At 50.8% G+C, this 27,462-nt stretch overlaps 9 protein-coding genes across 9 annotated transcripts; 4 read left to right on the top strand and 5 right to left on the bottom strand.

The window, feature by feature from the left end:
• Positions 1-546: 546 nt before the first annotated feature.
• On the top strand, positions 547-1,421 carry BDW70DRAFT_70605 (uncharacterized protein). Its single transcript, XM_073744632.1, has one exon. The coding sequence runs from the start codon at positions 812-814 to the stop codon at positions 1,307-1,309; it is 498 nt and encodes a 165-aa protein (XP_073594909.1). The 5' UTR covers positions 547-811; the 3' UTR covers positions 1,310-1,421.
• BDW70DRAFT_70606 (uncharacterized protein) lies at positions 1,422-1,958 on the bottom strand. The gene has a single exon (XM_073744633.1). The coding sequence runs from the start codon at positions 1,821-1,823 to the stop codon at positions 1,533-1,535; it is 291 nt and encodes a 96-aa protein (XP_073594908.1). The 5' UTR covers positions 1,824-1,958; the 3' UTR covers positions 1,422-1,532.
• Positions 1,959-2,735: 777 nt separating this feature from the next.
• On the top strand, positions 2,736-3,201 carry BDW70DRAFT_138233 (uncharacterized protein; the record flags this gene model as incomplete). The annotated part of the gene is made up of 1 exon (XM_073737184.1): positions 2,736-3,201. One exon carries the CDS (start codon positions 2,739-2,741, stop codon positions 2,985-2,987), a length of 249 nt encoding a protein of 82 aa, XP_073594907.1. The 3' UTR covers positions 2,988-3,201.
• An 18-nt stretch (positions 3,202-3,219) lies between these two features.
• On the top strand, positions 3,220-4,483 carry BDW70DRAFT_70595 (uncharacterized protein). Its single transcript, XM_073744631.1, has 2 exons — positions 3,220-3,926; positions 3,995-4,483. The coding sequence occupies exons 1-2, from the start codon at positions 3,369-3,371 to the stop codon at positions 4,469-4,471; spliced, it is 1,035 nt and encodes a 344-aa protein (XP_073594906.1). The 5' UTR covers positions 3,220-3,368; the 3' UTR covers positions 4,472-4,483.
• Positions 4,484-5,567: 1,084 nt separating this feature from the next.
• On the bottom strand, positions 5,568-9,908 carry BDW70DRAFT_138231 (mRNA-binding protein RRP12). The gene is made up of 3 exons (XM_073737183.1): positions 9,777-9,908; positions 7,812-9,722; positions 5,568-7,762 (listed from the first exon to the last, which is right to left on the bottom strand). The coding sequence occupies exons 1-3, from the start codon at positions 9,837-9,839 to the stop codon at positions 5,873-5,875; spliced, it is 3,864 nt and encodes a 1,287-aa protein (XP_073594905.1). The 5' UTR covers positions 9,840-9,908; the 3' UTR covers positions 5,568-5,872.
• Positions 9,909-10,063: 155 nt separating this feature from the next.
• On the bottom strand, positions 10,064-11,486 carry BDW70DRAFT_138228 (U6 snRNA-associated Sm-like protein LSm1). The gene is made up of 4 exons (XM_073737182.1): positions 11,141-11,486; positions 11,024-11,092; positions 10,842-10,957; positions 10,064-10,768 (listed from the first exon to the last, which is right to left on the bottom strand). The coding sequence occupies exons 1-4, from the start codon at positions 11,301-11,303 to the stop codon at positions 10,595-10,597; spliced, it is 522 nt and encodes a 173-aa protein (XP_073594904.1). The 5' UTR covers positions 11,304-11,486; the 3' UTR covers positions 10,064-10,594.
• A 396-nt stretch (positions 11,487-11,882) lies between these two features.
• Positions 11,883-13,645, bottom strand: BDW70DRAFT_138227 (uncharacterized protein). The gene is made up of 2 exons (XM_073737181.1): positions 13,416-13,645; positions 11,883-13,260 (listed from the first exon to the last, which is right to left on the bottom strand). Exon 2 carries the CDS (start codon positions 13,146-13,148, stop codon positions 12,390-12,392), a length of 759 nt encoding a protein of 252 aa, XP_073594903.1. The 5' UTR covers positions 13,149-13,260; positions 13,416-13,645; the 3' UTR covers positions 11,883-12,389.
• Positions 13,646-14,046: 401 nt separating this feature from the next.
• On the top strand, positions 14,047-16,074 carry BDW70DRAFT_138225 (WD40 repeat domain-containing protein). The gene is made up of 3 exons (XM_073737180.1): positions 14,047-14,226; positions 14,283-14,448; positions 14,509-16,074. The coding sequence occupies exons 1-3, from the start codon at positions 14,189-14,191 to the stop codon at positions 15,637-15,639; spliced, it is 1,335 nt and encodes a 444-aa protein (XP_073594902.1). The 5' UTR covers positions 14,047-14,188; the 3' UTR covers positions 15,640-16,074.
• Positions 16,075-17,040: 966 nt separating this feature from the next.
• On the bottom strand, positions 17,041-17,832 carry BDW70DRAFT_160937 (histone deacetylase complex subunit SAP30 Sin3-binding domain-containing protein; the record flags this gene model as incomplete). The annotated part of the gene is made up of 2 exons (XM_073740917.1): positions 17,041-17,499; positions 17,617-17,832. 2 exons carry the CDS (start codon positions 17,830-17,832, stop codon positions 17,041-17,043), a joined length of 675 nt encoding a protein of 224 aa, XP_073594901.1.
• Positions 17,833-27,462: the final 9,630 nt, after the last annotated feature.

The raw sequence follows: 27,462 nt of genomic DNA, 5'->3' as shown, positions 1-27,462 counted from the left end.
AGTCCATTTCCACCCAGCCACTATGCTAACCTATCGCCATAGCATGGTGGCTATGCTTATTATATTCAAGTTGTTTACTCCCAGCGGCATTTGTCAAACATAATGTCTTCCCAGGAGAGTTGACGTAGTAGGCTACTTTGCCTATACTAGGCAACTTCACCTGTTCGTTCCTGCCAGAGATCCGTTCTTCATACCATGTCTCTGCCTGCTCGGCTCAATACGAAACGGAAGTCTGGCGAGAAGTATTTTCCCTGATGAAACCGAGGGAGGTGTAGGAATGACTAGCAGGGTTAACTCAGCTGAAGTCCGACCTGAAAAGGCTTCAAGGTGAGAGGATAAAGAACTTTGATATATGGTCAGCGTCGCCACCCAGATACAAGCAGATGCTTGTAATAATGCGATTTTGGCGCATGGTTTAACCTCGGTATAAGAAGTATGTTTGGTAGCCGTATGCTAATTGATTGAGTACATCTGGTATCAGAAACTCGATAGAGTCTCAGGGCTTCTAGCTCAGCTACAGCCAACTAGCCTCAGAGTCTGTAGAACGGAGCCTAGGCAGCACAAGACCGCGCTGAGAGCGAACTCGGTCCGTTATTTGTTCTGAACACTCGCCTGAGCCTGGCATGTTCGAGTCTTCTCGCCTGGGTTTAAAACTCGTAAGGTTTTGTATTGCCATTGCCTTGAGATAGACAGGCGCCGTTGAGTCTAACTTGGTGAATCTCTAGCTCGGAGACGTTCCCGGTCATTTTTTACAGTAACGTGGCATTGGGTCTTTCAGGGCATACCATACCCGCCTGAAGTATAGCCAAATATGACGGCCGATACAATGCCAAAGGGTTTTTGGGCTAACGGAATACATGCTGACAAAGATAACGATATAGGGGTACTGGGAGTACATATCTGCGGCGTAGCAGGATCATGTATGCAGTCCCTGCCGCGCAACGGAATTTTTGAGGTGTCACGGGTACTTCAACGAACGGTAGGCTTTCATTTCATGACGGGGATTCAGAAGAGGTCAGGAAAGGTTCTCCGTGATCATCGGGATCATCATCAAGCCAAGATAGGCCACCCGGAAGACCGGCATATCACAAGGGCGGTCTGCTTTTCTATCATTACAGAGATGGATTTTATCCAGGGCGCACCGATGACTATCCCGTATACGAAAGGAAGAAAATGTGGCACGAAATGGCGATTGGCCATGCCACGCATTTCAAGAAAAATCATGGTCATATTCGCGGCAGGGGCATGGTCACACTGCACAGACCAGGCACCCTGGAATGCCATCCATATGCCCAAGTACTCACCGTGATTCCGTCTCAGAATGAATGCCGTGGCTCGATGGCGTACAGGGCCGAGCTATGTGATGAAGTGTTTGTGAAATCCTGAGGGTCGCCTGCATGATCCGGTTTATGAGCTGTCTCGGAGGATTTGAAGTCAGCCCTAGGAGTTTCTGTTATCTCGAACGGCAGATCGTTATTGGCTGAGCTGACTTGTCATATCGAGGTCCTCCCAGTCTCAAGCCCGTCGACCCATCAGGCGCTGATCCAGGGCCACCCAGTGCTGGACCGTTTACACCCCGAAATGAGAATCATGCGCCCACAGCGGCAGAGCCAAAACACAGGACCAGAAACCAGGGATACGACCAGGCCAGGGTAATAGGATTCTGACCTCACGTCTAGGCACCTGCCAAGCGCCGAGGGCCAAGATAAACGGACAAGAGCAGGAGTCCGATCAACGGCCTCTGTGTGGACGGGTAGATTGGGTAAAATGGGGTAAATCGCGCTACGCAAGAGTACAGCCGGGAGGCAGCCGAAACATGGCATGCCACTTTGTAGACCCCACGGATCTGGGACAGCTAAGGGCTTGGGGAGGGTCAGTGTCTGAAACCGCAACAGCACTCACTTCGCCCCGTAAATAATTGGCGACATTCTCACGACGTTCTCACGCATAGAGATCGTGATCTTGCAACTCCAACTACATCCAGAGTCGGAAACCATCTTGTTCTTATCCCTGTGGTATCCTTTACATCCCATATCGCGGGCAGAGCAGGCAGAGCAACAAAGATGGCCAATATGTGATTTCGTAAGGAGGTGATGCCAACAACTTCTCGGCACTGGGCAAGGCTGGGCGCTGGATCGCCTGTTTCCGCGGACCGACCTGCGGATCGATTCGCGGATCGATTTCGCAAGACTATGTGGAGAAGAGTTCAAACTGAGGTTTGTAATTTCAATTCAACGGATTCGAGTAATGCAGACCGTTGAGATGGCCTGGGAAGTACGCGTCTAGCGGTTTAAAAAATGGTGCAGAATAGAGATTCGAGATGGAAGTGTGTACGAAGTACAACTCACGAAAACCAAGGTGGAGACTGGCCCGTGGGATTTGCAAGCGGGCGGCCAATCACGGGCTGTGGGTTTAGGGAGGTTGAGATCTACGGCGTACGATGTAGCAAAGGTCAGCCTAAACGGTTCCCCCTACAGAACAGGGATGAAAAATGGACGCCAGTGCTTTCCTGGATCTAGGTCAATTAAAAAGTTCGTCGGCCGTTGAGCTATAATAATATCCAAACGGAAAACAGTACGATCTGATCGGGATCCTCAACTGCCGGGGTCACGCGGATGCCAAGAGCCCAGCCCAGAAAGCGGCCAATCTGTATGGAGGGCGATGTCCACAGAGACTTGGCACGGGCAGCGACTCGCACTGCCGCAACAGGACTCTGGCAGCGGTTTTCTCCTAGTAAAATGCCTGCAGGCCAGGACTGCATGCTCCGATCTATACGGAGCACCACCCATGCAAGCACTCGCCAGCTCCGCTTGGTCTTCAATCTTCCCTTGTCTCTCCGTTGCTGCTGGCGGCCTCCGACCGAGAAAGGGTCGACTCCCAGCCAAGGCTCGGCGCATCTTGGCAGAGTCCCATATTGCTCTCGACAAACGACGCTCTTGTCTGGGTCTTCTCTTGGTTTTCTCGTCCCTCTCTTGGGTTTTCTGTAACCTCCCTGGCTGACTCTCATGGCCTTATAAATCTGCTCTTCTCTTCGCGTCTCCTCTCCTCCGTCCTCCGCTCTCTTCTCCATCCCTCCCGGTTCCTCCACCTTCCCCAGCTCCCTAGCCGACGCCCTCGCTCTCCACCTCGTCGTCTCCAGACTCCCGCCCGCCAGCAGTCAGGTTTTCGATTATCAGGCGAAGGAAAATTATTCTCCCTTGCGCCTAGAACCATGCAGTGAACTTCTTCAGGGTGCTCTCGCTGTGCACTGCTTGTACCACCTGGCGTGCCGTCGCATTTTTTAAAGGGCAGATCTCCGTTGCGCCCTTGTTTGCTCCACCGACTCTCGACTGTCCCTACATCTCCTTCATCGACCTTGATCGCCCGCTATGAGGCAACCGGACATGTCCCAGTCGCACGTCTACTCTCAGAACCAGCCCCAGATTGTGACCGCGTACCTTTCCGGTGCTGAAGGTCAACCGGCCGCTCCCCCCACAGCTTATCTCCCGGCGGAGACGCAGTCCTCGTCACAGCGACACAGCGGCGCCAACTACGACGGGATTGCTGAGTTCCCCTCGTCGGAACGAGCCTCCGTTCACACTTCCACCTCGAGACCGTATCCCTCCGATTCGTGGGACTCCTCTTACCCGCAATCTAATCGCCATTCCATCCAGCCGTCTGTGAAACCTGTATCCCATCCCGATCTCGAACCCACTGCGGCTCCAGTGGCTTCCGTATCCTCGGCATATCTCGAGGGGAATCCCATTCTATCCTCCTACGGTAACGGAGCCGCGCGCAAAGAGGACCGTATCCGAGGGAGCTGGACTGATCATTCATCATACATGTCGGGGGACGAGCGTAATCCCAATGTTGCTCGTGCTCAGAAGCGAGAAACCCATGGTGGTGATTTCCTGTCAGATGACGGCGAGGATGCCGTGCTGATGCTGGTGAGTTGCATCATTCCTGTTCTTTGTCATTGGCGTCTTAGCGTGCGGGACTAACCGCCGGACCGCAGTTCCGGATGTCTCTTCCCATTCCCATTTTCTCATCTCTCGCCTCTATCTATACTGTCTTTGGACTACTCTTTACTCTTTTCACCTTGCCTCTTCGGCTCTGTTCCTGCGTACCGTATTTGCGGAAGTCTTCGTTACGTGCACAGTTGTGCGATCTCCTGGTCCCGCAATTACACATCCATGAGCGGTTAATCGGCCTCAGGCCGCCATCAGTCTATAATGACGGCGAACAATCATCTGTCGGTGAAATCGGCGAAGGCTACTCAGTCGGTGGTCTAATAATGGTGCTTTCGCTATCGTCGTTCATGTCGTTTGGCCTGCTCCTTCTCGCATGGATCGCAGCCTTCTTCTGGGTTTTCGCCATGATGCTTGGTAACCCTGACGGGACGGAACGAAAGGACGACGGCCGAGCAGCAGTATTGGGTGTTTCCAGATGGTGGCAAATCTGGCTTAGCAAAGCCCGTTCGCCGTCTGGGTGACTCTGATTAACTGCTCCTTTCATATCATTCACCTTCTTGTCCAGCGTGCACGAGCCTTGCTTTCCGATAAAACCGTTTAATGCAGCATGATACCAATGTTGGGATATGTGGAACGATAATTGGGCGGGCGCTTTTTTTCCCTTCGGTACATTTCTTTTTTCTACCTCGACAGCGGCACATTTGATTTGGAGTTGGAGTTCTGGTTGCGACGGCGCGTGGGATTTCATTTCCTCTTCGAACTGAAATACGAAAGTACGCCATTTATCTTTTCATTATCATATTTGTCCCTGGGAACGGGCATTACGGGCACTACGGGCATTGGGCCCCGTAGTTAGAAGGCCTTGCATTTCAGTTCAATTCAGTTCAGTTCAGTCCATGCTTGTACTCTATCAGCCTACACCTCTCAAGAATTGATACCCGGGCCGGTCTTGCTTCTTCAACTTTTTTTAGTCTGTCATAATTAGCATTGTTGTTGCTTGTAGCCGTATCCTACTATCTTCTCGAACCAATTATCAGAACCCGCCTTAACCATAGCAACCTGATAAGTCCACAGACCCTTACCCTCTCGAGTCAGTACTGCCAGTGTCGCCGCCAACGCAATAACGCCAAGAAACAACCCATACTGCAGATCACCCTTGAACAGCCCTGTACAGTTACCCAGTCACTACCTACATAGGTACTACTGCCCACAGATGTCCCGTAAACCTCCTCACTTTGAGTTCCAATTTCATATTCCCATTATGTAAGAGCGATCTGCAAGGCTGGCTGCATGCATACCTAGCTGTCGTACCTCCAACTGCGTGATGACTTCTGATAGTTGTGCTCTCGACTGAATGGTGATTGTTTCGCAGATGGCCTTGGCATGGAGGTTGGCATTAGGTCAGAGAATTGAAGACAGGGGTCAGGCTGCCTATAGTTCTGTACTGTTGTAGCCTAGATACCAAGAATGAAAATGAGAACGCGGGTGTCGCTCCAGAGCCTAGTTGTCAACAGGTTAATCTAGGCACCTACGCTACGTGTGTATGTAATTGTACGACATTGGGCTGGAGGAGAACAGAAGTTATCGGCACATAATTACTTGTGAGATACTCAACAGGAGCACGGTATGCACTCACCAGATCCAACTTCGGGTTAAAAATTGTGCACAATCAAGGAATTGACAAGAAATGCAGGACTGAACAATAGTGAATGGATAGAGGGTATACAGATACCAGCCTGGACTAGCCTAATAACACGAAGGTGAGTATTCATAAATAACAAGGAAAGATGAGATGACTGGAATCAGTGCATGTTCATAACATTTTTCTAGCCGTTGCGTTGAATCTTTTTGATCGGTCATTTCATCTTTGACAGTAGACTCCAATATCATATGGCATGATCAATGCCATTCCATTCAATCCGTTACCTCCGCCCCCTTTCTCTTCCAACACGAATGCCACCTCGCCCGCTCCGTCCTCCGCGCGGATTCCGACGCTTCTGGATCCCGCTGGGACCGTGGGTCTTGGGCATGCCCAGACCCCGACGACCAGGAGGATTGCTGCCTCCGCGACTACTGCCACGACCTGGAGCTCCCCTTCCAGCATGAGAGGAAGATTGTCGGTTTGTGTTGGCACTGTTCTCATTGTCATCATCGACATCCATCTCGTCGTCCCGCTGGGACTTTTTCTTCTGCGCCTGTGCCATCTTAATCTTCCCGCGCTGGCCGCGGCGGATGGCATCAGGTCCAGCAACGGCCTGGACATACGCGTTGATTCCGCTCTCGCCGTTATCACCGTCTCCGCCAGCCATATCGATGTCCTCGGCGTCGTCATCACCACCGAGAAGCAGACGGCCGTCAGGACCGACCTTGGCAGCGTGCTTGCGGCGCGAACCCGGACCTGTATTAAGGAAGCGCACGCTAGGTTTTGTGGTGGAGATGTTGGCGAGGGCGTCGGGGGCGAGGAGATCGAGCGGGTTATCTTCAGGGGAGAGTTCACGGATGTACTGCTCGCTCTGTTTACCTTTTCGGCCTTGGGCCTTGCGACCGCCCTTACTCTGGACATGGGTTGTTCCTTCCTCATCAACGCTGATTTCACTGGCATCGTCGTCGGAGTCGGAGAAGTCCGAGTCGTAGACGGCCTTGTCGAAAGCGTTTCCGAAGGATTTGGTGTTCTTGTCGGCTGTTCCTGGGTTGTGGCTATCGTCTCCATCCTCGTCATCACCGGCTTCGCCTTCCTTCTTCTTCTTCTTGCGGCGCTCGCGAAGCTTGCGGATGTTGACTACGAGTTTGCGGTCCGCTTCGCCGACAAGTTCTTCCAGCGGGGCGGCCCCGAATCGGCGGATTAACCGGTCTAGGATGCCCTTTACTTTGCTCTTGAGACGGCCCTTGTGTTCTTTGCTCCAAACCATTAGGTTTGGCACTAGGGTGTTCAGCCGCGGACGCAGCTCGTCGTCCGAGAGGACGACAACGGCAACTTTGACAAAACCAAGAACGGACCGGACAATCTCTCGGTTATTGCTTGTGAGGAACAGTTCCACTGTTTGGACCAGATCCAGCCGTATGGCGGACTGGATGTCCTTGTGGAAGTCGAAAAAGAGTCGCGACAACGCGGTCACCGAGGCGGCTACCATGTGTGGTGAGCTACCAGCGAGACCAGCAGAAACCATTGTGAAGAACTCCTCAATCGTGGCAGGAGCATCAGGGGCATCGTCAGGCATATGAGGGACAAGAGAGTTCCGGATGGTGGTGCCCGGTGGGTTCAGGTCGGGGTCGATGGTGCGTTTCGCAAGCTGAATAAGCAGGTCAAACGAAGCAGTGCGGGCTTTCTCATTACTCTCTTTGCAGCCCAGTACAACCTCTGAGAGAATTGAAGGGATAAAATGGAGATCGGAAGTTGGGAGGTGTGAGACGAGTTCATGGATGGCGAGCATACGATCCCGGCGCGCGGATGCAGGTGTCTTGTCAGCCGTAGCAAGCATGAGGCTCTGGAGCTCTGCGTTCCTTTCTCTTAGCGCAGCAGCTCCTGTCTCCGTTGTAGCTAAGCGCGGAATTAACTTGTAGGCCTTTTTGATGAGCTGCTGATCGGCAGTGCCACCATTCAGAATCGCTGCCGCGAGAGAGAAGAGTGCAGCAAAGCTCGAACGAGGTAGGTATATTGACATTGCGATGACAAGGTCAATGAGCGTGTGGGAAGTTGGCGGCATTTTGTCTCCGGAGTTTGTAGGCTGGTTGCCCTGCTTGGCTGCTTCCTGCTCGGAAGTCACCGAGGACTCGAGCATCTGAGTCACACGTTCGAAGGTATCATTCAATTCCTGAACTTGGTTAGTCTGGGATAAGCATGCGACAAAGGATGTTACTGACCTTCTCAGGCGTGATGCTCAAATAAGCATTGATACATTGCAGAATGTAGCCTCGGTAATGCGGCAGTGTCTGGCTGTACACATTGAAAAGAACTGCCAGCAGGTTGCTGGCAAATCCGGCCAAATGCGCAATATTCTTCTTAGCCGCCTCCTTCGTAATTCTGCGCTGCAGAATAAGATCATCTTCCTCATTCTCCACAGATAAGATGGCCTGGTTAGACTCAACAAGATTTTGAAGTGCCTTGCAGATGTCAACTCGCAGGTCAGTCTGCTTGTACAGAATATTAGAGAGCAGTTCCGCGAAACTCTGGTCGAAAGATTCAATCAAGTCAAGCGGAAGCTCGCAGTATCCTGGGAGAATAGCCCAGGTTTGCTGAACAAGGGTTTCGAAGATCTTCACTTCCACCGTCTTCTCCGCCGATGCATACTCCATGACCCTCTGGTAAAGAGCTTCACTGAGGGGAACGAATTCGGAACGGAAATGGCTCAAATTCGTATTGGTGACGCTGTCGCGGAGTATCGGGAGGAACCAGACTCGGCCTGGTTGGCCAGCTTTCTGCTCAATCAGATTAAGGGGGAGAATCTTTAGAACAGCTTCGGGGCCCATGGCTTCAATAGCGGCACCAAGGACATTATCCGCCTCTTTCTTTCCTTGGAAAGCTTCGTTGCTGCGTAATTCTCCAACGGTTTTGACGATGTCGTCTAGGAAGGGGCTGGATTGCCACTTGAAACTCTCAAACATGGCAGCACAGACATTGAAGACTTCCATCCAAGCGGCTTGGTACTTCACTGAAAGCAAGTCCTTCGTTGACTTTGCGAGCTTCTCTAGAGTTTTTTCGTCATAGACGGATGGTTCAATTATGACACTAGCCGGGATACAGTTGGCGACAAACGAAACCAGGCACTCAGATGCGGAGACTCGGATATTGCTCGAGGGGGACGCAAGATAGCTGGAGATCATGTTAAACAGTTCGGGTAACTTCTCAAACGTATCTTCAGGGCTGATTTGCGCAGATACATCGTAACCGCGTGACAGCACGGCAATCCACGGAGGCAGAAGCTGCGAATCATTCTGCGCCGGCTTCAACTCAGAGATCGCCTCGAGAAGACGGGGAAGTTTCGACGAAGTGAACTCATTGGCCATACTGGAGAAAATAACCTCAAACACTTCGAAAGCGCCCATGGTAATGTACTCATTGGTTGATCGGGATGCGTTCATCAACAGCTCACACAGGGGCTCGATCTTCTTGCTCGGCCAGCCGCCTGACGCAACCGCCACCGTCTTTACCAATTGCAAAGAATGGATTACTAAAGGGTCATGGTTCTCTCGGTTGTGAGGATCGTTGCGCCCGCGTTTTTGTTTTGACGCAGCGGCAATGCTGTCGCCAAGAGTTTTTAGGGCAGATTCCGCGCACATATCGGCAGCCGGGTGATCGAGAGCGGGGGTAGGCGGGGGTGTCTTGAGAACCTTAATAAGGGCATCCTGCGCCCTCTTTCGCACTTTCGGGCGATGATCCACGGACAAACTGAGCAGTCCCGCAATGGCCCGCCGGGGACCAATCTGGGTATGGGGGAGATTCCACGCCGCTGCATCCTGTGCAATGAGTAGTGACTCTAGACAGCCAATGGACGGTCGGAGAAGCGGAGCATCAACCTCGGGGAGGGAAAGCGCAGGCGCGAGACTGGTGAGGATCTGGGAGAACTTGGACTGGAGAATGGGCGCAGGGACGTAGTTGGTGGTGATATCGAGGAGATAAACGACAGAGGTCGCTAAGTCTTTATTGACGATGCCTTGTGCGGCAGACAGAGACTGCGAAAGGAGGGCTAGAAGTGCGGCAAAGTAGGCAGTAGGTGAAAAATCTGCTTTCTGATCCCGTAGTGTATCCTCCACAGCGTTCAGCACCACGGCGGTCTAAAGAAGCGTTTGTTAGCAGTGTGGAAGGGGCCTCAGCGGGTTGGCACTAACATGGTGCTGATTCTGTAATTTGGGGGACTTGATCTTCTCAAGCCTCTCGGCCAGGGTCGCCATGATGAACGGATCGACCGACAGGCGAATTGAGAAGCCGTTATCAAAAAACCTGGTGTTGACAGGGCAAAGAAGCGGCGAGAGAAGAAGTTTGCAAGATTGCGGAGACTTTTTTGTGGTCGAAAAAAAAAGGTACAGATTCTTGGCGGCGGTATCGATAGCACAGCGATAAGTGTCTCAATTTGATCTACAAGAGAACAGAAGATAGGCAGTTTTTATTTCTATTTTGCTAGTCTGCTAGACATGATTTTTTTTGGCTTGCCTGATAGTGTTGAATACCCATCGTTACATCTATCGCTGTCTCACGAGGAAGTTCAGGCATCAAGGCTTCAGTGCAACACCGCCAGTTCATACATTCAGGCCGATACTAGACTAAGAACTGAGTCATGTATTGGCATCATATCATCGCGCATTCTTCTAATTTGTATTTACGGGAACACCCGCAGTTTGTGCCGTCACTCTTCTTCACAAGGGCACCATAACCCATACCATCATGTTAGATTTTCGTCCTTGATCGCGGCCTCGTGTTGCGATTCAGAATCCGTGTTGCAGCCTGGCAACGGCACTACATCAAAATTGAACTGCCTAGCCTGGCCATTGCGACAGCCCAGCAGTCTGTGACTCGACCAATCGAGTTCTAGCAGATGCTTGAGAACCATATCCGTTTATGGTACCGTTCGAGGCAAGCCGTAGAATAGACATCGACCATTCGGTGAAGGAAGAAAGCAACTATTCGGACGTCGATGTCTCTACTCATTCTAGAAGAGGATTTCCCCGCTATGTTCAGCTTCGAAGCCGAGCTCTTGTAGCTTGTTATTCCGCTTCTTATCGTGAGACTTCCGTTCGTTATCTTCCTTCTTCTTCAACTCGAAGACTTCCTTGAACGTCGCCTTTATGAGATTCGGCGGTATGTCGTCTTCCTTGTCTAGGTCCTGTAGATACGAAAGCCCACAGGTCAGTATCTTATTATGGTGCCAGCATATATTGAGGCCAGAATGATCGTACAATCTCACCCAACAACAGTACGTTCTCTCCTCGAACCAGGAACACTCCGCGCGGGATATCTGTGTACAGGTTACCCGCATACATCCGCTCTACTGTATCCTGAAGGAGAAGGTTCGCTAAATGACGAAAGCCGGGAGTTAGCGGACGCCGGCGACCGGGGGCGCCTGTCGAGACTTCCATACCAAATTGGTCCCACGTCCTCAAAACCCCAATCAGCTTTCTCCCATCTCGTAAGACCAATACTAGCTTCTCTTGAAGGTGTCAGCCTGGTGCCAGGGGGACCAGGAAAGTAAACGTACTATCCGTCAAGTCTAATAACTGCGCCGCGGTTGTGAACATCTGGGGTGGTAATTGCGGCGGTCCGTGTGTCATTGGTCCTAGGTTTCCTTGTGGAGGGATCCCCTGGGGCAGGTTCCCATGCGGTCCAGCACCAGGGGGGTCATTGATCGATAATCGCTCCATCGTGTCCAACGGGTATGTGGTTTGATTTTGAGACGCGGGGAGAAAGGAGGGGAATCGGCAGGTCGTTAGAGGGGAGGTATGACCGGAAGCTCGTTCCTAGAGATACAATGAGAACAGTAGTCGGGACACCGTAGGCTGCGATATATTCTGAGATCGGGAACTTGCACGCCCGAAGGTAACAATAATAACGTTGACTTCCAAGCTGCTGGCTGCACTGGAACGTCTTTTGCAACAGCGGATGTGGAGCGAGAACATGTTTGTCCTGTTTGTTTCCGCCATCGTCTCCGCTGTGTACAGCCGTGACGCCAACTTTGGACATCTTTTCTAGTTCATTTCTTTTCGAAGACTGTGGTCACTTGCTACTGAGTAGGCGCTGGCTGCTTAGTTTTGCTCCTTTGGTTTATCTAAGCTTTTGTGCGTTAATGATTCATTCTGCATGGAAAGAGTTTCTGCAAACTATATATGTTTCATTTCACTCATCGACTTCATATTTAATTAATATTTGTGGGAGATTAGACGGTTAGCCCATGCTAGCAGCTGTTAGATGGCCTTATACTGTCAGTATAGGAAGTAAGATGCCTGGCAATTGCATTCCATGTCGAATTTTGTGTCTCACATTCCTGCTGGCGTACAAGCGCAGCGCAATGCAAGGTTACTTGAGCGCAGTACAGCCACATGAGATATATCCACCACACTCTGTTAATCGTTGAGCAAATCAAGGATCGACCAATACGAGCGTTGCGGGGCGATGCGATACATCCAGATTGCGCTTCACCGAGTTTTGACTCTGTGAGGCGACCCCTCAAGTGAAGAGTTTTGATAAACCCGTGATCCCTTCCGTGCACTTGCCATTCAAATGGAACCCATGGTCATAATACAGGCATCAAATCGTGAACAAGAATAAGAAATCAGCTAAATCATACATGCTGGTGAAACTACCTGAAACACAGGCTATTGTTCCATCCAAATTGTCGACAGTTAATATTCGCCTGCGTGGCTTACTGGACCAAAAAGAGCTGAATACAATGAGTCGAGAATACTGACCGGAGAATCGTAAGAGAAATAACGACAACGCACCCGCATTGCCTATGACACATTGAAACCTCGTCGCTGCCCTCGCATTCTATCCTCTCGTCGTCGGCTATATGGAACGCAGTATGGCTCATCCGACGAACCAACACTTGCACGGACCGTGTCCTGCCGCCGATGATATGCCGGGCTGGATGGCTGGGGTGCAAGCTGCATAGCCTTGAACTGATCAACGCTGATCACCCTCAGGTTATAAAGATATCGCATCAGTTCGAAATCGGGCCGACTTCCTGAGAGAGTCTGGCCCTGTTGATAGTGAGCCACATCCACATGCTTGAGCATAAGATCCCAGGCTCTCTGATGGGGAGTGCTGCTGAATCGCTGCGCTGGACATAATGGGCATCGAGCTGTGTCCGGGGGCTCATGCGTACGAAAATGACTTAAAACATGCGTCTTCCATTGCTCGCAATTGTCGAAAGTGTCGTGGCAGTCGAGTATGTGAAAGAGGCAGATATATATTTGCTGCTGACGAGGAAGAGGTGAAGACGGTGGGGAACGAGACTGTATATGCCGTTGGTTTATATGGTCAGTGGGCAAGACAAGGGCTCCCGTAACATCCTCTTCCAAAATACCGCCACCGATAACTCCCGATGCCCACATGGTACGCAGCGACAGACTTGATGGTGTTGAGCGCGTGGAGGCGCTATCGGTTGACAAGGACGGGACGCCCGCTGTGGAATCTGGCCTCGACTTCATTTTGGAGGCGGCCCCTGGTGCATCAGCGCATATGATCCTCGCACTGTCGTCTTGTGCCATTCTTTTCCAATGCTAATGATCGGTTCCTTGTTCGCGAGGCCAGGCTAGTATTAGAAGCACTCAACAGCGGATACCGAGCGCGATGTCGTATTGGAAAAGTGGCCAAGCGGTCCTGCTTGCACATTTTTTAGTCTGCGAACGGCGAGCATAGAGGCGTCTCCGACATGGTTGCGATGCCATTATCCAATGCCTAACCTTGCGGGGCAACATCTCAGGGAATGGAAGCAGGTATGGAGAATGGTGCGATGGAAGGGCCAGCTCATTTACCTTTTGACAATGATCTTGTTGATACAAAACTAGCAGATGCACGCGACTTTCCTGGGCTAATTTTGCTTTTTCTTTTTCTGTTTTCCGATACTGAAATAGACTCGCTAGCAGAAATGTCTAATCGAAGCGGGCGGCTGCATCAACTACGAGGGCCGAGATGTGGACGAGCGAGTCAGTAGCCATGGTTGAGTTTGGACAGCATCCAGAACAAACAGCCTGTCGGCGGAGAGAAAGTGGTAAAGAAGCAAGCGAATCAAAAATGGAAGACTCGGGGAGAATCAGACTGGACGAAGCCCGGCTGCGAAATGCGATGAGAAATAAATGAGGGGAAGGCGTGACTTAGGGCTGGTTAAATTAAGGGCAATTACTTGGGATCTTAGTCGCGAGAACCCTGGCTCCCATATTTTCCAGATTGCTTGACTGCAGCTATAATAACAATATATCTATAATAACCTCATTTTTACGGAGTAACAACTGCTCCATGACCGTATCGTGTTCCCCTCAGGATTATGAAGGCGGTGGCTTGCTGCCGTATCTACATCACGTGACGTGACACCGCTCGGTCTGAGGGGCTCTCCGCGGCGTTTGCTTGTGCTCCAGTTTCAACTCCCAGCTGCGCTTTCATGCCTATCTATGTCTTGATGACTATTCGTGCTGTTGATTATGAACACTGCTGGCCTAGTTGTTCGACCGTGAGTACGTGCGGCCTCCGCTGCGATTAAAGACAACCCACTTTATATCGGAAACCCCAACATTTGCGAACACAAACAACCATGAGCCAAATATTGACAGCTCCGCAAGCGGAGGCACTGTAAGCATTGCACTCAATATTCTGTACCCAGAGTATTATTGACGATGCGCGTCTAGGCACAAAGCCATGCTCGCTTACCTTTCAGTGATAAATGCGCCCCAGACTGCCGAAACGCTACGCGAAGAGCTTCAATTCGATGAGAGTTACAATGAAGCCACATGTAAGAAGTTCGAAGGTGTATTAGAGAAAAAATGGACGGGAATTGCCCGACTGCAAAGAAGAGTACGGACCGAAAGCATGGGACAATGTTCGTCGGAGGATGATTGTTGACCGGAAATGCAGATAAATGATTTAGAGGCCGAAGTCCGTAGCCTTCAAGCTGAACTTGAAGCCTCTCCATCAGCGGCTCGTGCGAAGAACCAAGATCCGACCAATTGGCTTCCTAAACCGTCATCGACACATACATTGACATCGCACCGAGACGCCGTGACTTGCGTTGCGTTCCATCCTGTGTTCACATCGCTCGCATCCGGTTCTGAAGATTGCACGATAAAGATATGGGATTGGGAACTTGGGGAAATAGAGCGGACTCTGAAGGGGCATATAAGAGGTGTCTCAGGTCTTGATTATGGTGGGCAAAAAGGAAATACCCTACTAGCGTCCTGTTCTAGCGACCTTACAATCAAGCTCTGGGACCCAAGCAAGGACTACGCAAACATTCGGACACTCTCAGGTCATGACCACTCAGTCTCATCCGTGCGCTTCTTAACATCCAATGATAACCACCTCATATCCGCCAGTAGAGACGGAACGCTGCGGATATGGGATGTTTCGACGGGATTTTGTGTTAAGGTTATCAAGTCAGCGACAGAGTCCTGGATCCGAGACGTGTCGCCTTCGTTCGATGGGAAGTGGCTCGTATCCGGCGGCCGGGATCAGGCAATAACAGTGTGGGAGGTCTCATCAGCCGAACCAAAGGCCGCGTTATTAGGCCACGAGAACTTCATTGAGTGCTGTGTTTTTGCCCCTCCAGCGAGCTATGAGCATTTAGCAACACTAGCTGGACTCAAAAAACCCCCTCCTGCGACAAGCTCCTGTGAATTCGTCGCAACAGGAGCCAGGGATAAAACTATCAAGCTCTGGGAAGCGAGAGGAAGACTGATAAAGACCCTGCACGGCCACGACAACTGGGTGCGAGGTCTAGTATTCCATCCAGGTGGAAAATACCTTTTTAGTGTTTCTGATGATAAAACGATACGATGCTGGGATCTTTCCCAGGAAGGGAGATTAGTCAAGACAATCTCTGGCGCTCACGAGCATTTTGTTAGTTGCATCAGATGGGCGCCCAGCCCTAATACCGATAACCCCGATCCCGCCGGCGAGAAGGCTGGTAAAAAGGACGCCTTTAAGCCTTCGTTCCGATGTGTTATTGCGACAGGATGCGCAGATAACTCTGTACGGGTGTTCAGCTAAGTCGCGATCTTCATCACAGTTGCGGTTCGGCACGGTGTCTTGGGTTGGGTCTGGAAGTCCACTTGCTCATCTTTGTCTGTCTTTTTGTCTTGACGAAATCTGTCACCTCACACAGACTATTCTTTCTTCTATATCCCCCTTTGTCTGTCTTTCTGTCTTGAACGAGCTCTTTCTTCCTTTCAGCAGACTATTCTTTTTCTATATCCCCCCTTTGCCCTTTCGAGTTGAATCTGAAGCAAGCTTATGTACTTACGTACTTTTCTCACCTGCCTACGTTTCAGTCTTTAGACCCCTTCCCGCAGTATGCTGATTTTATTCCCTTCTCGAAGAGGAACGCTCTCTCTTTCACTTTTATTTCTCTTTCCCTATTCAACTTCTTTCAGCATTTACCGACGGCAGGTCGCATGGTACCGGATGGTTACTACTCACTTTTAAGGTTGGCTGGTCGTTGGCTCGGTTGGTTGGCATTGAATTGAATGAAATATATTATACATTGTACATAAATATTCCTTTCTCGTTCTATTCTGTCGCCTGAAGGTACCTGCTAGTAAGGTGTAATTGACTTGGGACAGTATTCCTTATGTTTATCTTTTAAATCAGTCTTTCGTATGCAGACGCTGATCGGTAGAGCCCAAGTCTCCCTGTCATTAGATCAGAAGAATATTCATAAAATCTGAGGTTTTCAGGCTAGAGAGGGGTAAACAGCAGCTATACAGCCATACCGCGAGGTAGAATCGTAACAGATATTGATCCGGTTAGTGAGAACACAAATATGCTGTGAGTTATTCCCATATTGCTGGGGATGCAGGAAGGCATCTTTCAGCTTCAGCTGAATAACAAATCATGAGTAACCTCCTAGCCAACACAAATTACATGGTAGCTTATCTCTAACTAGAGCAAAGCGCACTTTTTGGTGGAAGGTATCGGGTAGTAGTTGCATACTTGGAAAGGAGATACGCGGTCACTTGCACCAACATAGCACAGATTTGATCAAGAATTAGGTTTCAGTAGCCTAACGGAAGGGTCAGTAGTTGTAGGCAGTACCAAGATTAGGTCTGATTGAAAACTCGAATATGATTCGAGATCGGTGAGCTATAACTGAGGCTTTCCAAGGCTTTCCATATGACGCCGAGATGTAAACCAGACCAGGACACACTACTAAACATGAAGACGGCGAAAAGACAGATAGAGGGGTAGTCGAAAAGCGCCTAAGAACCAAGAAGGGGTATCATATAAACAGATAAGGGACAAGGATATGCGGCCAGAACCGAGAAGAAAAGCCCCCAAGAAGCCCGTACAAGCGATGCAGGGTTCTTTATTTTTTTTTGTACAGGAGCACCGTGAACGCCAGACCAGACTGGACCAGCCACAAAGTATACGCGCAGACACTGGGTGTTCTTGTCATGGCTGGAATTTGAGACGGAAGTGCCGGCCTCGACCTTCTTCACGGACTTTGTACAGGAACCGTGCGATGGCCTCCTGCTCCACAAGTCCGGCGCTGTTGAAATGTTTGCGCACAGCCGTGGCGAGTTGGCTCTTAGCTACACGGTCCTGGCTGATGATATGGTTCAAAGCTCCCTTTCCATTGTGAGGGCCGGATCGCTTCGAGAAAGAATTCTGGGGGGTTCCGCTTATGCCATTGGGGCGGCTGCGAATATGGTGTGATTTTAACGACCCGTCCGATTGTTGGGAACTGTGATTTTGGGCTCGCCGGGCAGCAATAGCTGTTGGCGATAGGAGGCCAATTCCTCTTGAAAGGAGGTTATGTGCATATTCGCTCGAGTGTGCGCTTGGGCAGGTCAATTTGTAGGCGTGTCGGTAGGAGTGGAGAAATTCGAGAGGCATCTCGGACCAAGGGATCTAAACGTGAGATTATGATTAATATTCACGCGCAAGAACTGCTGACGAACTGGGACGAGTTTGAAAGATTTGGACAAATCTGTAAAAATGGGCTTTCCACTCTGTCTGACAACGTACTCTTGGGAGATTGTCCGACTGCTCTCCTTGTGTAGCGGGCGCGCTGGTCACATTGGACGTGGCTTTGACGTCTCGAGAGACAGCGGTGGCATTGCCGACATTAGGACCTTTCCTGCTTTTAGCTGCCGCGGCCTTCAATTCCTTCGTTGTTGTGCTGGAAGCTTCGGACCGTGAGTCGTCCTGAACAGCTGTAGTTCGCTGGCGCGGGGGCGCCATAACGAAATAGAGGACTTTTTCGGAGACTTAATGAAGGAACCCAGGGGAAACCGAGTCCGCAGCAGGTCTGAGAGAGAAATCAATCTTCAATCAAGAACAGCAATTACAATTGAGCAAAGGGCAAGCGAGTGTGAGTCCAATAGGCATTGAAAGCAAGAAGGAGGAACTTTTTTGGCTCGGCCCGGGGCATTTCTAGGCGGCAAGACGCGGCAGAATATCGTGGCGCGACATCATCCTCCTCACCTAATCCGGTAATATGACGGGAGACACTGGGATGCTGTCAAAGTATTAGAGAATGGCCGCTAGCCATAGCATTTTCCCTTTGCCCGGTCTTGCATTATTCGCGTTCCTCGTGGCCATGTTTATACACATTGTTTAAGATGCGATTTGAGATGAAGGTGTCCGGCTGGAGGCTTATGACATGGGGTCGATAGATAAGATCGTGGAAGTGTTTCAAGAACCGTGAGATGAACTTATCCTATAAAGTGTGGAGTAACGGACGTTGGCGGTTACTTGACCGCTGCTCAACGCCAACCCCTCGCGCTGAGAAATACATTATTTGGAGCGAAGTACGGAGATATGCCTTTAGGCCTTGATATAGCACGTGAAAGGTGCTTCATTGGACTTCATCAAAGTCTTGTCTCATCTGAATCTTCCAGAATCTGGGGTCATCGCTGCGAGGTTGGGAACAAAGTCAAGAAGAGCATGCACGCCATTCGACTTTGAGGTCTGACTGGAGAATGGAGCCAACTGAATTTTCTTTCTCACCGCTTATCTCAGATGCGATATCCACCGGACCCAGATCATGGCAGGTCTCAGCCTGAGCCATGAGAAAATTTTTTCTTCATCAGAAGAAGCCAACATTTGCGTTGAACTCAGACCTTGTAATTTGGACGACTGGGCCGACTTCTTGTGATGAAGCCCGCCCACATGGGCCATATTCAAGTAAAAGAGGCGACTGATAAGGAAGCAGCCGAGGTATAACCACTACTGCCGGACTATCAAACTAGAGCGGATAGTTACACAACTTCCCGAAAGAGTAATCGATGGTGCAGACTGCCATGATGGCAAGAACATTGACCACAAACAAATAACAAGTGTTGTCGAACCCCATTAGCCTCTTTCCCTGTCCAAATGAAGATAACGCCGGCTGAGTTTCCCTCTGCGGCGAGCTCAGGCCACCACGGGATTCGGGACAGCCTGTGGTCGGCACTACTGGCAGACGGAGGCAGAGAAGGGCTAGCTCTCGGGACGGCGATACCGAGGGAAATTCTGGCCGGCCCCGCGGAACTCCCACCGTCGAGGAAAGTCGTGGAGACTGGAGGAGCAGTACTCCGTAGTGGAGAGGACCTCCAGCCTTCAAGGCGGACAATGTCCGGCAAAACTTCACCGAGACACCTTTGGGGAGAAGTTAGGTAAGCAAGCAAAGCGGGTTCTCTCCGCAATCACACCACTGAAATCGCATTTCTGCCATCCCCGACGTTTTCCCGATTCTTCCCGATACTACAGCCTGCTGGCGTTGCACCTGCACCGCGCGGTCGAGATGCCCATCGATCCAAGTCTTCCCTGCTGATAGTTGCTTCGAGCCTCGGGACGGAACTCAGGGAACGGGCAATTGACGGAATCTTTGACCGCCAGCCCTGCTCTAGGTGCCTTTGCAATAAGCCATCCAATCGCTCATCATACTCCGGCGGTTCTCTGGAAGTGTGATCATGATCCAGGCCGCGGGAGATGGACATCTCGAAACACGGCCGCGTACGCCACTAAGGCAGGACCATGTCTCGACTCCTTGGAAGGACTGGTTAGCTAACAGTTAGCTGCACATCCTGGCATGACGCCATCCAACCATCCCCTTTTCAGCCGTGCTCCATCTTTAAGTCTATACCCATCTGGTCAATCGGCACCCCTTGTTCCACCATTACCATGTTTCTCCTGAATCCAAGACTACGTATCAGCAATCAATTTATTGTACTGTTTCTTGACCAACAAGTTACTGATTTCGGCAGACTCCATAGCACGTTACCTTTACACAAACGGGAGCTAAAGCTGCAAAAACTGCGACTCACGGACGGTTGTGGCAAGTATGCGCGGAGACCCTGAGGACGGATACTACCCCGTACTAGGATCATGCCATCGGCATGAGATGGAGCATGTGAGAACACTCGTGCTTCGCGACTATCACAAGCCAGCGATGCCTCAACTCGACCGATATCCAATTTTCAGTCCATGTCGTGAATATCCAACTGTCCGTGAAATTGCCAGTTCGAGCCGAACAAGGAACCTGGACAATAATGGTCGATCATCGTTATCAGCGAATGATCGGAAACTCGGATTATCTCCCGCCATGCTCCAAGCTCTTCGCCATCCCAGTCGCATAGTGCATAGTGCATGCAGACTAGTACCTCACTAGCAGCAGCTAGCCAGAGCTTCAGACAGGGGCCGGCAACTGCTAAAGGACACGGGGTAGATACCATCAGGACGGTTGGCTCCTGAAGAAATCAATAATCCCCATCTGTGCGAAGATTACCTCTCCAAGGAACAAAGAATGTTAGTGGGAATCTGGAGAATATTTTTCCGATTGACAGTCAGACTCTTTAACCGGCCCTCGGATACACTCCGGGACAATTCCGGAGAAAATGTCGTCAGCCATAGACTCCGGCTTGTGATGATATGGTTCACTATCCGGCCAACAGCCTGCGACGATGTAGACAACGTGCTATGGGCTCAGCCACATAAGCGCTGAGGCGCCAAGTCTGTATACTCTATCCTTGACCCGCTTCTCCCATTTTTGATGCGGACATTGTCCGGGGGCAATTATCCGGAGCAAATTCCCCCTCCAGCCTGGGCTCAAGTGAGCGAACAGTGTGAAAGTGTGGCGTACATATGGCCGTTTTCAAAGCGCTTGCCGCCGGAGGACAGGCTTGCGACATCAGCTTTATGCCCCGGTTCTTCGTCTCCGACAATCAGCCTATTTAACAGCCATTATTGACCAGGGTTAGTTTGAACTTTTGCAACAACCCTGTTCATCCAGGTCCAGAACATGTTCCCCGCCCCCTTCTAGATTATTCCTTAGTACCGGGGTTCTGGACAGATTGTCAAAACTGAATCTGACTCTGACTCTGGTGTGTCAACGGGGAGTTACATCCTCAGCCCTCAAGGGCAGGGAGTTTTCCAATTCCGCCAATCACTCTCACCCCGCAGTAGGGTCGGCATTTCCTACTTAAAAGAATCGATTTAAAAAAGAGAAACACAAGAAATAAAAAATTAACCCACTCCATAAACATCGTAGGTCCTCCGGAATCTGAATGGGATCACAAATTCTCAATCCGGAACATTCACGGCCCCGCATATCTCCAGGCTGATAAGCCAGCCTGGGCTGGGGAACGGGTTTCCCTTTGCGACATCAGTGATATCATCAGCATGATACAGCCTTGCTGTTTGATTGGACTGAAGCTCCCCCGTTCCGTTCCAGAAATTCCGTGGATCCCCCGATCCGCTAGTCTTGGTTTTGGTCTTGGACAGTCTTGGTGCCCTGGATGTGGGGTGAGATTCACCAGGGCTTTTCTACTTTTCTTTTTTTGGGGGTGCGTGGCCATAAGCGCTGGCCGTGTGTGTTAGCGTGCAACGGGGCAACTTACGGTATTGAAACGAACCGATTACCTTATCTTTTGAGATAACGGCAGACGCCGCCAACTTCCCCTCTTATCTTCGAAGGATGGCGTTTCAGCGCCCTGACTGGGTGGACGTTCGTTCATCTATAATTTCATTGCACCATGGTGTCAGATAAGGCGCCCGGGTACAATTCCCTGTGTTGTTGCCAGCTAGAGGTTCCAGGTTGCAGTGGGCCTGTGCATCGAACTATTGGTTCGTGCAAAGCAGGTCGAAACATATCGCTATCCCAGCTTTTTCCCCGGATTCTGCCCCAACCATTTATTAACCGCCGCAGGGAATTTGGACCTTCCGCCAACCATTTATGGCTTTTTAATGACGAATTGGACGGGCTCGATAACTCTTGATAACGAGGTAGCAGAGCTACTGGCATCGCTCACTGCTCGGGTGACCCTGGTTTCCTCCTATCACCCGCTTAGATGGGTGATGATAGACGAGTCAAATCAGGTCAGGTTATCCTGAGGTCACCAATGTGAACCAAGTTGATCTCAGGCAACAGGCGGAGGGACAGGTAATAGTCCGCGTCGTTCGGAGTAAGAGACGACGACTCTCATCCGACGTGATCATCGTGGAATATTGGCGTCATCCCATGTGAGTGGTGAGCTTCGTTCTTGCTCTCTTCAATATCTGGTTGTCCCAGTCTAGGGTTGTCAATTGCCTGCTCATCAACGCCGAATATACAACAAGGAACTTCGGAACCTGGCGTACTGGCGTACTTGCGTATGGTGCTCTGACGCAGCGGTCCCCCAGTCCAGCCTTGGAACTGAGGTTAAGCCAGTCCTCTCAAGGTAGCACAGAAGTACGTCAACGCGTACATTGCACACAAATATAGATACTCCGCGCAACCTTGGCGAACCTGCATCACCTCACCCCGGTCACTCTAGGGCTGCAATGCCTCTCAATGGGTACATACAAGGGAACGGGCCTCTTCGTGTAACAACGCCGATATCGACCCTGAATCTGTTTGGCTCGGTGTTCGAAGGCTTAACAGTGGTGAAGGGGCGGGGTGAGGGTGGGAGCCAGCGTAGGGGCAGGTTAGGCCATGATGTTTTGCACAAGGATATATATGGATGTGTACAGTGGTACTCCGTACCTCTATCCCTGCTGAGACTATAGATAGTCAACCTGCGGTGAGTGCCTAATTTCTACCAACACCTTTTGGGTAGGCTCGTCGACGCTATACGCAATCACCTCTGCTCACTATTAGGTAACGCGGCTTCGCAACTACCTGGACTATAGAAAGGATAACTAAACCGCCTTGAGCCTGTCTATTAACATTTGACGCCTTTATGACACCATACCGAAATCGGGGTGTTCGTGCCCTCTATGGGCTCCTCATAGCGACTTCGGACAGGAGGGGAAGCCCGATTCTATCCCGTTCCTTTGCAGTTACTAATGATCACCATGGTACGATCACAGTCGCATCACATCCTGCACGTCGGTGTGCGGGAGAGGAAAACTCTGCAGTCGATTTGGTAATCGAGGTTGGATTCTCTTGGACTTGAAGCCCTGGATTCACAGACCCCGCAATAAGGATTTGCGGATGTCCTTACGTATATCCCGATTCAGTACCTTCCTACTTCGGAGTTATGGGCCGACTTCCTGTTATCTGAGAGCACGAGCATCTATACCAAATACGAAAATTAAAAATAATTGACTGCAAACTGTTATTATTTCCTAGTCGATAAGAGATTTCGCTGTGTTGCTCATGTGCTCTGTTTACTTGGTGGGAATACTATTCTTCTCCACTCCTGGGGAAAACGGTGAACCACTCGATCCTGGCTGGAGATCATCCTGAGTGCGGAGAAAGAACATGGGGATTGATTAGTGACCATTTATCGCTATTCATACATTACGCGGCTGCTCCTTCCATTTTATCGCCCATTTTCCAGATTAGTGACCGGTGACTATGGTGTCTCAGTTTTACGTTGCAGAGAGTACGTACCCAAGTACCACTTCGTGGTAGCAGTAACATCCAGTACCTGATGTACCCAACCGCGGTGGCTTTTCAGGGTTGCTGTCGCGGTGTTCAAGACTCGAACGATGAGACAATAATGTTTGCTGTGTCACTGCACTAACGACTGCATCTACAGTACATTCTATATCGTGAATTTCCTCGTCAAGAGGAGAAGTGGATGGTTTGCCACATTTCCATCAACTGGACTGATCGAGATCGATCAAAAGAACCGCCGACTTGCGGATTTACATTCAACAAATCGGGACGTAGATCCCTTTCATTCCTGTTGCGGAGAAATTGTCCCATTGTACGGAGCAATGTCGTGCGGGCTGGGCTTAGCTAGATCCGGTCGGATTGGGGGACTCTGGATGGATATTGTCTATTATTGCGTGCTTTCGTGACTCAAATGTTTGCATATGGCGTAGATTCCTGTCCGTCTGTCAGCTTTACTTGGGCGATCAGTACTCCGTAACCGGACCGGTTCGAAGTCCACGACGATCCTGGCGATTGAGAACAAGCAACGACTGAAGGAATGCTCAAAACTATTTGCTGGTTGCTGCCGGTACGCAGTCGACCATTAGACTGTCATTGTTAGAGCCCGTGACGTCTCAGTTCCTTGGGAGCTCACACTACTCAATTTCGAGTCAAGCGCTGCCCGCAATCACTAAAGCGTTCGGTAAAATGCGGGAAATATAACCGCCCGCCCACAAAGTGTGAGAATGACGGGGCCAGGAGTCTGAACCAAGACTGCCGTTCTTCCCGCGGCTACGCGACAAAGATTCGGATCATGTTTGGACTTAATGACCCCGGGGTTCGTCGACGCTAGGCTACATTACAGAATAGTTGATTTGGATAGATTGGCTGTGCGGTGCTGTGCCGCGATCCGACGACTCGCACTGTTAGGCAACTACTGGTACCTGCGTGAGTCGTGACTCCATACCTGCGGTCCCACGATATCGGATTGAGGCTGGCTGTAATGTGGGGTGGCAAGGAGCAGGCATAATTCGCAATTCTGCTACCTGTCTTTCGGCAGTCGGGCCGGCATCTGCACGACTCTCAGAATACTCAGAACTCTCAGAACTTTCAGCATCAGCTGAGGCAGATAGACGGTGCCGTGCTGACCTCGAATTATGACTGCCTGCCGCGGCTACAGGTAGCTTCTGTCAGCCTGTCAGATAGCCAGGCTGATAAGGGCGCCCCGTGCTGTACCGGGTATGGCAATGCGAATGCGAATGCGGAGGGGCAGGGGGAAGGGGCAGGGGCTGAACTGGGGGAGCCTGGGGCTGGACTGGGCTAGGGGGCGGGCGACTCGCGAGTCGCAGGCTGCAACAACTGACCAGCTGTCCACTTCTGCTGCCAGTGACTCGTGAGGCGTCCTTTGTTCCGCCCCAAGGTTGTTTTGGAGCTGCTTCAACGTGCTCTGCTGCATTTTGGCTAAAGCGACGGCCGCGGTAGCCGGTTGGCCGTGAATAATATATGTGATATCGTGACGCGGCCAAAGCAGAACATCCCTGAAGGAAGATAGCAGCCGAGCAGAATCGAGACCCTCATCAAGGCTTTAATGCGACATCTGCTGCTGATCATCAGAAGGTGCCCTATCAGAACGAAGGGAGCGGCCACCTGCTACGGTAGTGGGGAATATCTCCTTGGAATGAACAGCGGGGATGACAGACGGCTGTGGAAAAGCTCGATTCGAGCAGTCGATAAGTCGAGGACGTTTTGTAAGCGGGAATATGGCTTTTGGGTGCCTGCCAGCGTTGTTCCTGTTGTAAATATGTAATGATATTAGGTTATAGTATCCGTGATCTAGCCGCCAGATTTCGCCAGATTCGCAATTGTGGCCTGTGTTGAGATGCCAGATGGACCCTCGGGTTATTTGTGATCGACCACTAGGAAATTGTGCTGAGACGGCCTGCTGCATCCTGCCCAAGCCCTTGGATCTGCTCTCGCTACTGGCTGTTGAACGCGAAATATGGGTTAATTAGCTGAGATGGTGAGATCTCTCCCTTGCTTCGTCCATGGATTCTTTTTGATTCTTTTTACCTAAAGGGTTGAGAGGGAATCTTCAGGGCTGGCCTCGTTTACCCAGATGCGGCGTCATTCTCCAGTATACATACATACACTACACTAACGGACATATGGAAAATATGGCATCCAATAATCGCCCGATGACTCTCGACGGGCATCACCGCTCTGTTTGAAACGAGGACTGCGCCATACCTGTTTGCCTGCTGGTTCTTTCTGATTCTTGAGATATCCATCCCGCTGCTAGCATGCCATTGTAGAGCGGGAGAGGTGGATCGCGCCGAGTGCGGCCGCGCTGCTGGCCAATTTCCGACGCCCCTTGTGACCCTCAAGGTCCTTCTCTACGATCGCTTCTCCTCGGCATTGTAGTTGCGTACGCGATTTGGACCGTTGTCGAAGACTTGGACGGATGAATAGTCTCTCAGGCTTCTGGCCGTGGTGAGAAGGTCCCGGGGTCGGTGCAGCTCACTCAGCCCCTGTCCACGACCTAGACCAGTCGCAATAAACGCTATATATACCTTCAGCTGCCCCGGTAGCTTTGGAGGGGAAATTGGGTTGGCAGCTGAGTTCGAACTTAAAAGGCCGATAATTATGCGGCTACGACTTCGTCAGATGCACTGGCTAGGTGTCTGGTGGAGAGCTAAAAGTTCCTAATTCGGCTGATTGACGCGGACAACTGGACAGGGACATGGTTTAAATGATCATCGTCCATCGCGCTTATGACGGCAGCGATCTTGTTCTTGTTCCGAGCGAGCACCGAGTTATCTCAGCGCCTAGTGCCATCCATGGTTAGCCGGTGACTCAAGAAGCTGATGCAATTCTTACTCGTACTCTGAGGAAGTTGCATCTTCTCCGGACGGCCACCCCGCAAACCGCATGATCCCGGGTCATTTTCGTGGCTGAATGAGTTCACCTCTGAAGCCCTGAAACCCTGGACTGCTGGATGTCATCATCGTATGACTCTACCACCGGCGCATCGCCCGCATCGCCCATGCCTTGTCAACGTCGCGGTAGGGATCCTATTGGGCTGCCACGTCCGCCCTGCTGGTGGTTTTCCTCGGGTTATCAGCCAACCATCAGAAGTGGATCGACAGGTCTCGACTAGGCTATCTCCGAATCCTATCAATCGACCCTCCCCGTGGTGCCCCAGCTTGCCAGATAAGCTGGGGAAGGAATTAGGAAAGTGAGGCGGATTTCCAATTCCAGCTCGAATGCCCCGATCGGGAAAGATAACGTAAGAAATCCAGGACGATCTGTCGATTATGCATCATCGCTCCAGGCTATCACACGCCGACCCCATCTTGGGCTGGTGTTCCTGTAGAACAGTCCATACCAAAAATCATGCGTGCAAAATTGTCAGAATTGCATAATTTCCTCGTCTTTTGTAGTGAGCGTCTGAGGCCTCAGATGATGATAGACATACCGTCACATGGATGAGACCAGTGTCGCGTAAGAGTCAAGCTTGGCCACCGCCTTGTCGGTGATGCCATTCAGAGCATTGTGTGATCTTCCGCGATAGCCGGTCGGAACCTTCGTACCGTACATAGTACGGGGCTCAGTTGTATGGCCCTGTATCCAGTCAATACGCACACGCACCAGCCCACAGCCACCTACACTCCTCCAGAGTACTGGCGACGGCACTCTCTCATCGTACTTTTCCTCCTACACACAATCAAACATATTTACCATTACAGACCCGGAAAACTGCAGAGACAGCACCAGTTCTGGATCTGAAATTCAATAAATAATCAAGACAGTATTCGAGTTTCGATTATCATACATACAAATCGCACAGAGTTGGCTTGCACCCCACCAACCGGGCCGGGAGGATCCCCAAGCAGCAGGCGATCTGGAATGAGCACGTTCTTTTTTTATTTTCTTTTCTTTTTGCCCTTTCGGCCCTCCGCCCCCCTCTTTCCTCTTATATTATTATTTGGTAATTTTTTTGTCTTTTTTTTGGTCTTTCTTTTTTTTTTTTT

Source organism: Aspergillus foveolatus (genome assembly GCF_047715535.1).
Source record: "Aspergillus foveolatus strain CBS 279.81 unplaced genomic scaffold BDW70scaffold_32, whole genome shotgun sequence".
Lineage (NCBI taxonomy): Eukaryota > Fungi > Ascomycota > Eurotiomycetes > Eurotiales > Aspergillaceae > Aspergillus > Aspergillus foveolatus.
The sequence above is the reverse complement of the archived record's forward strand: the minus strand, read 5'-3'. Positions and strand labels throughout refer to the sequence as shown.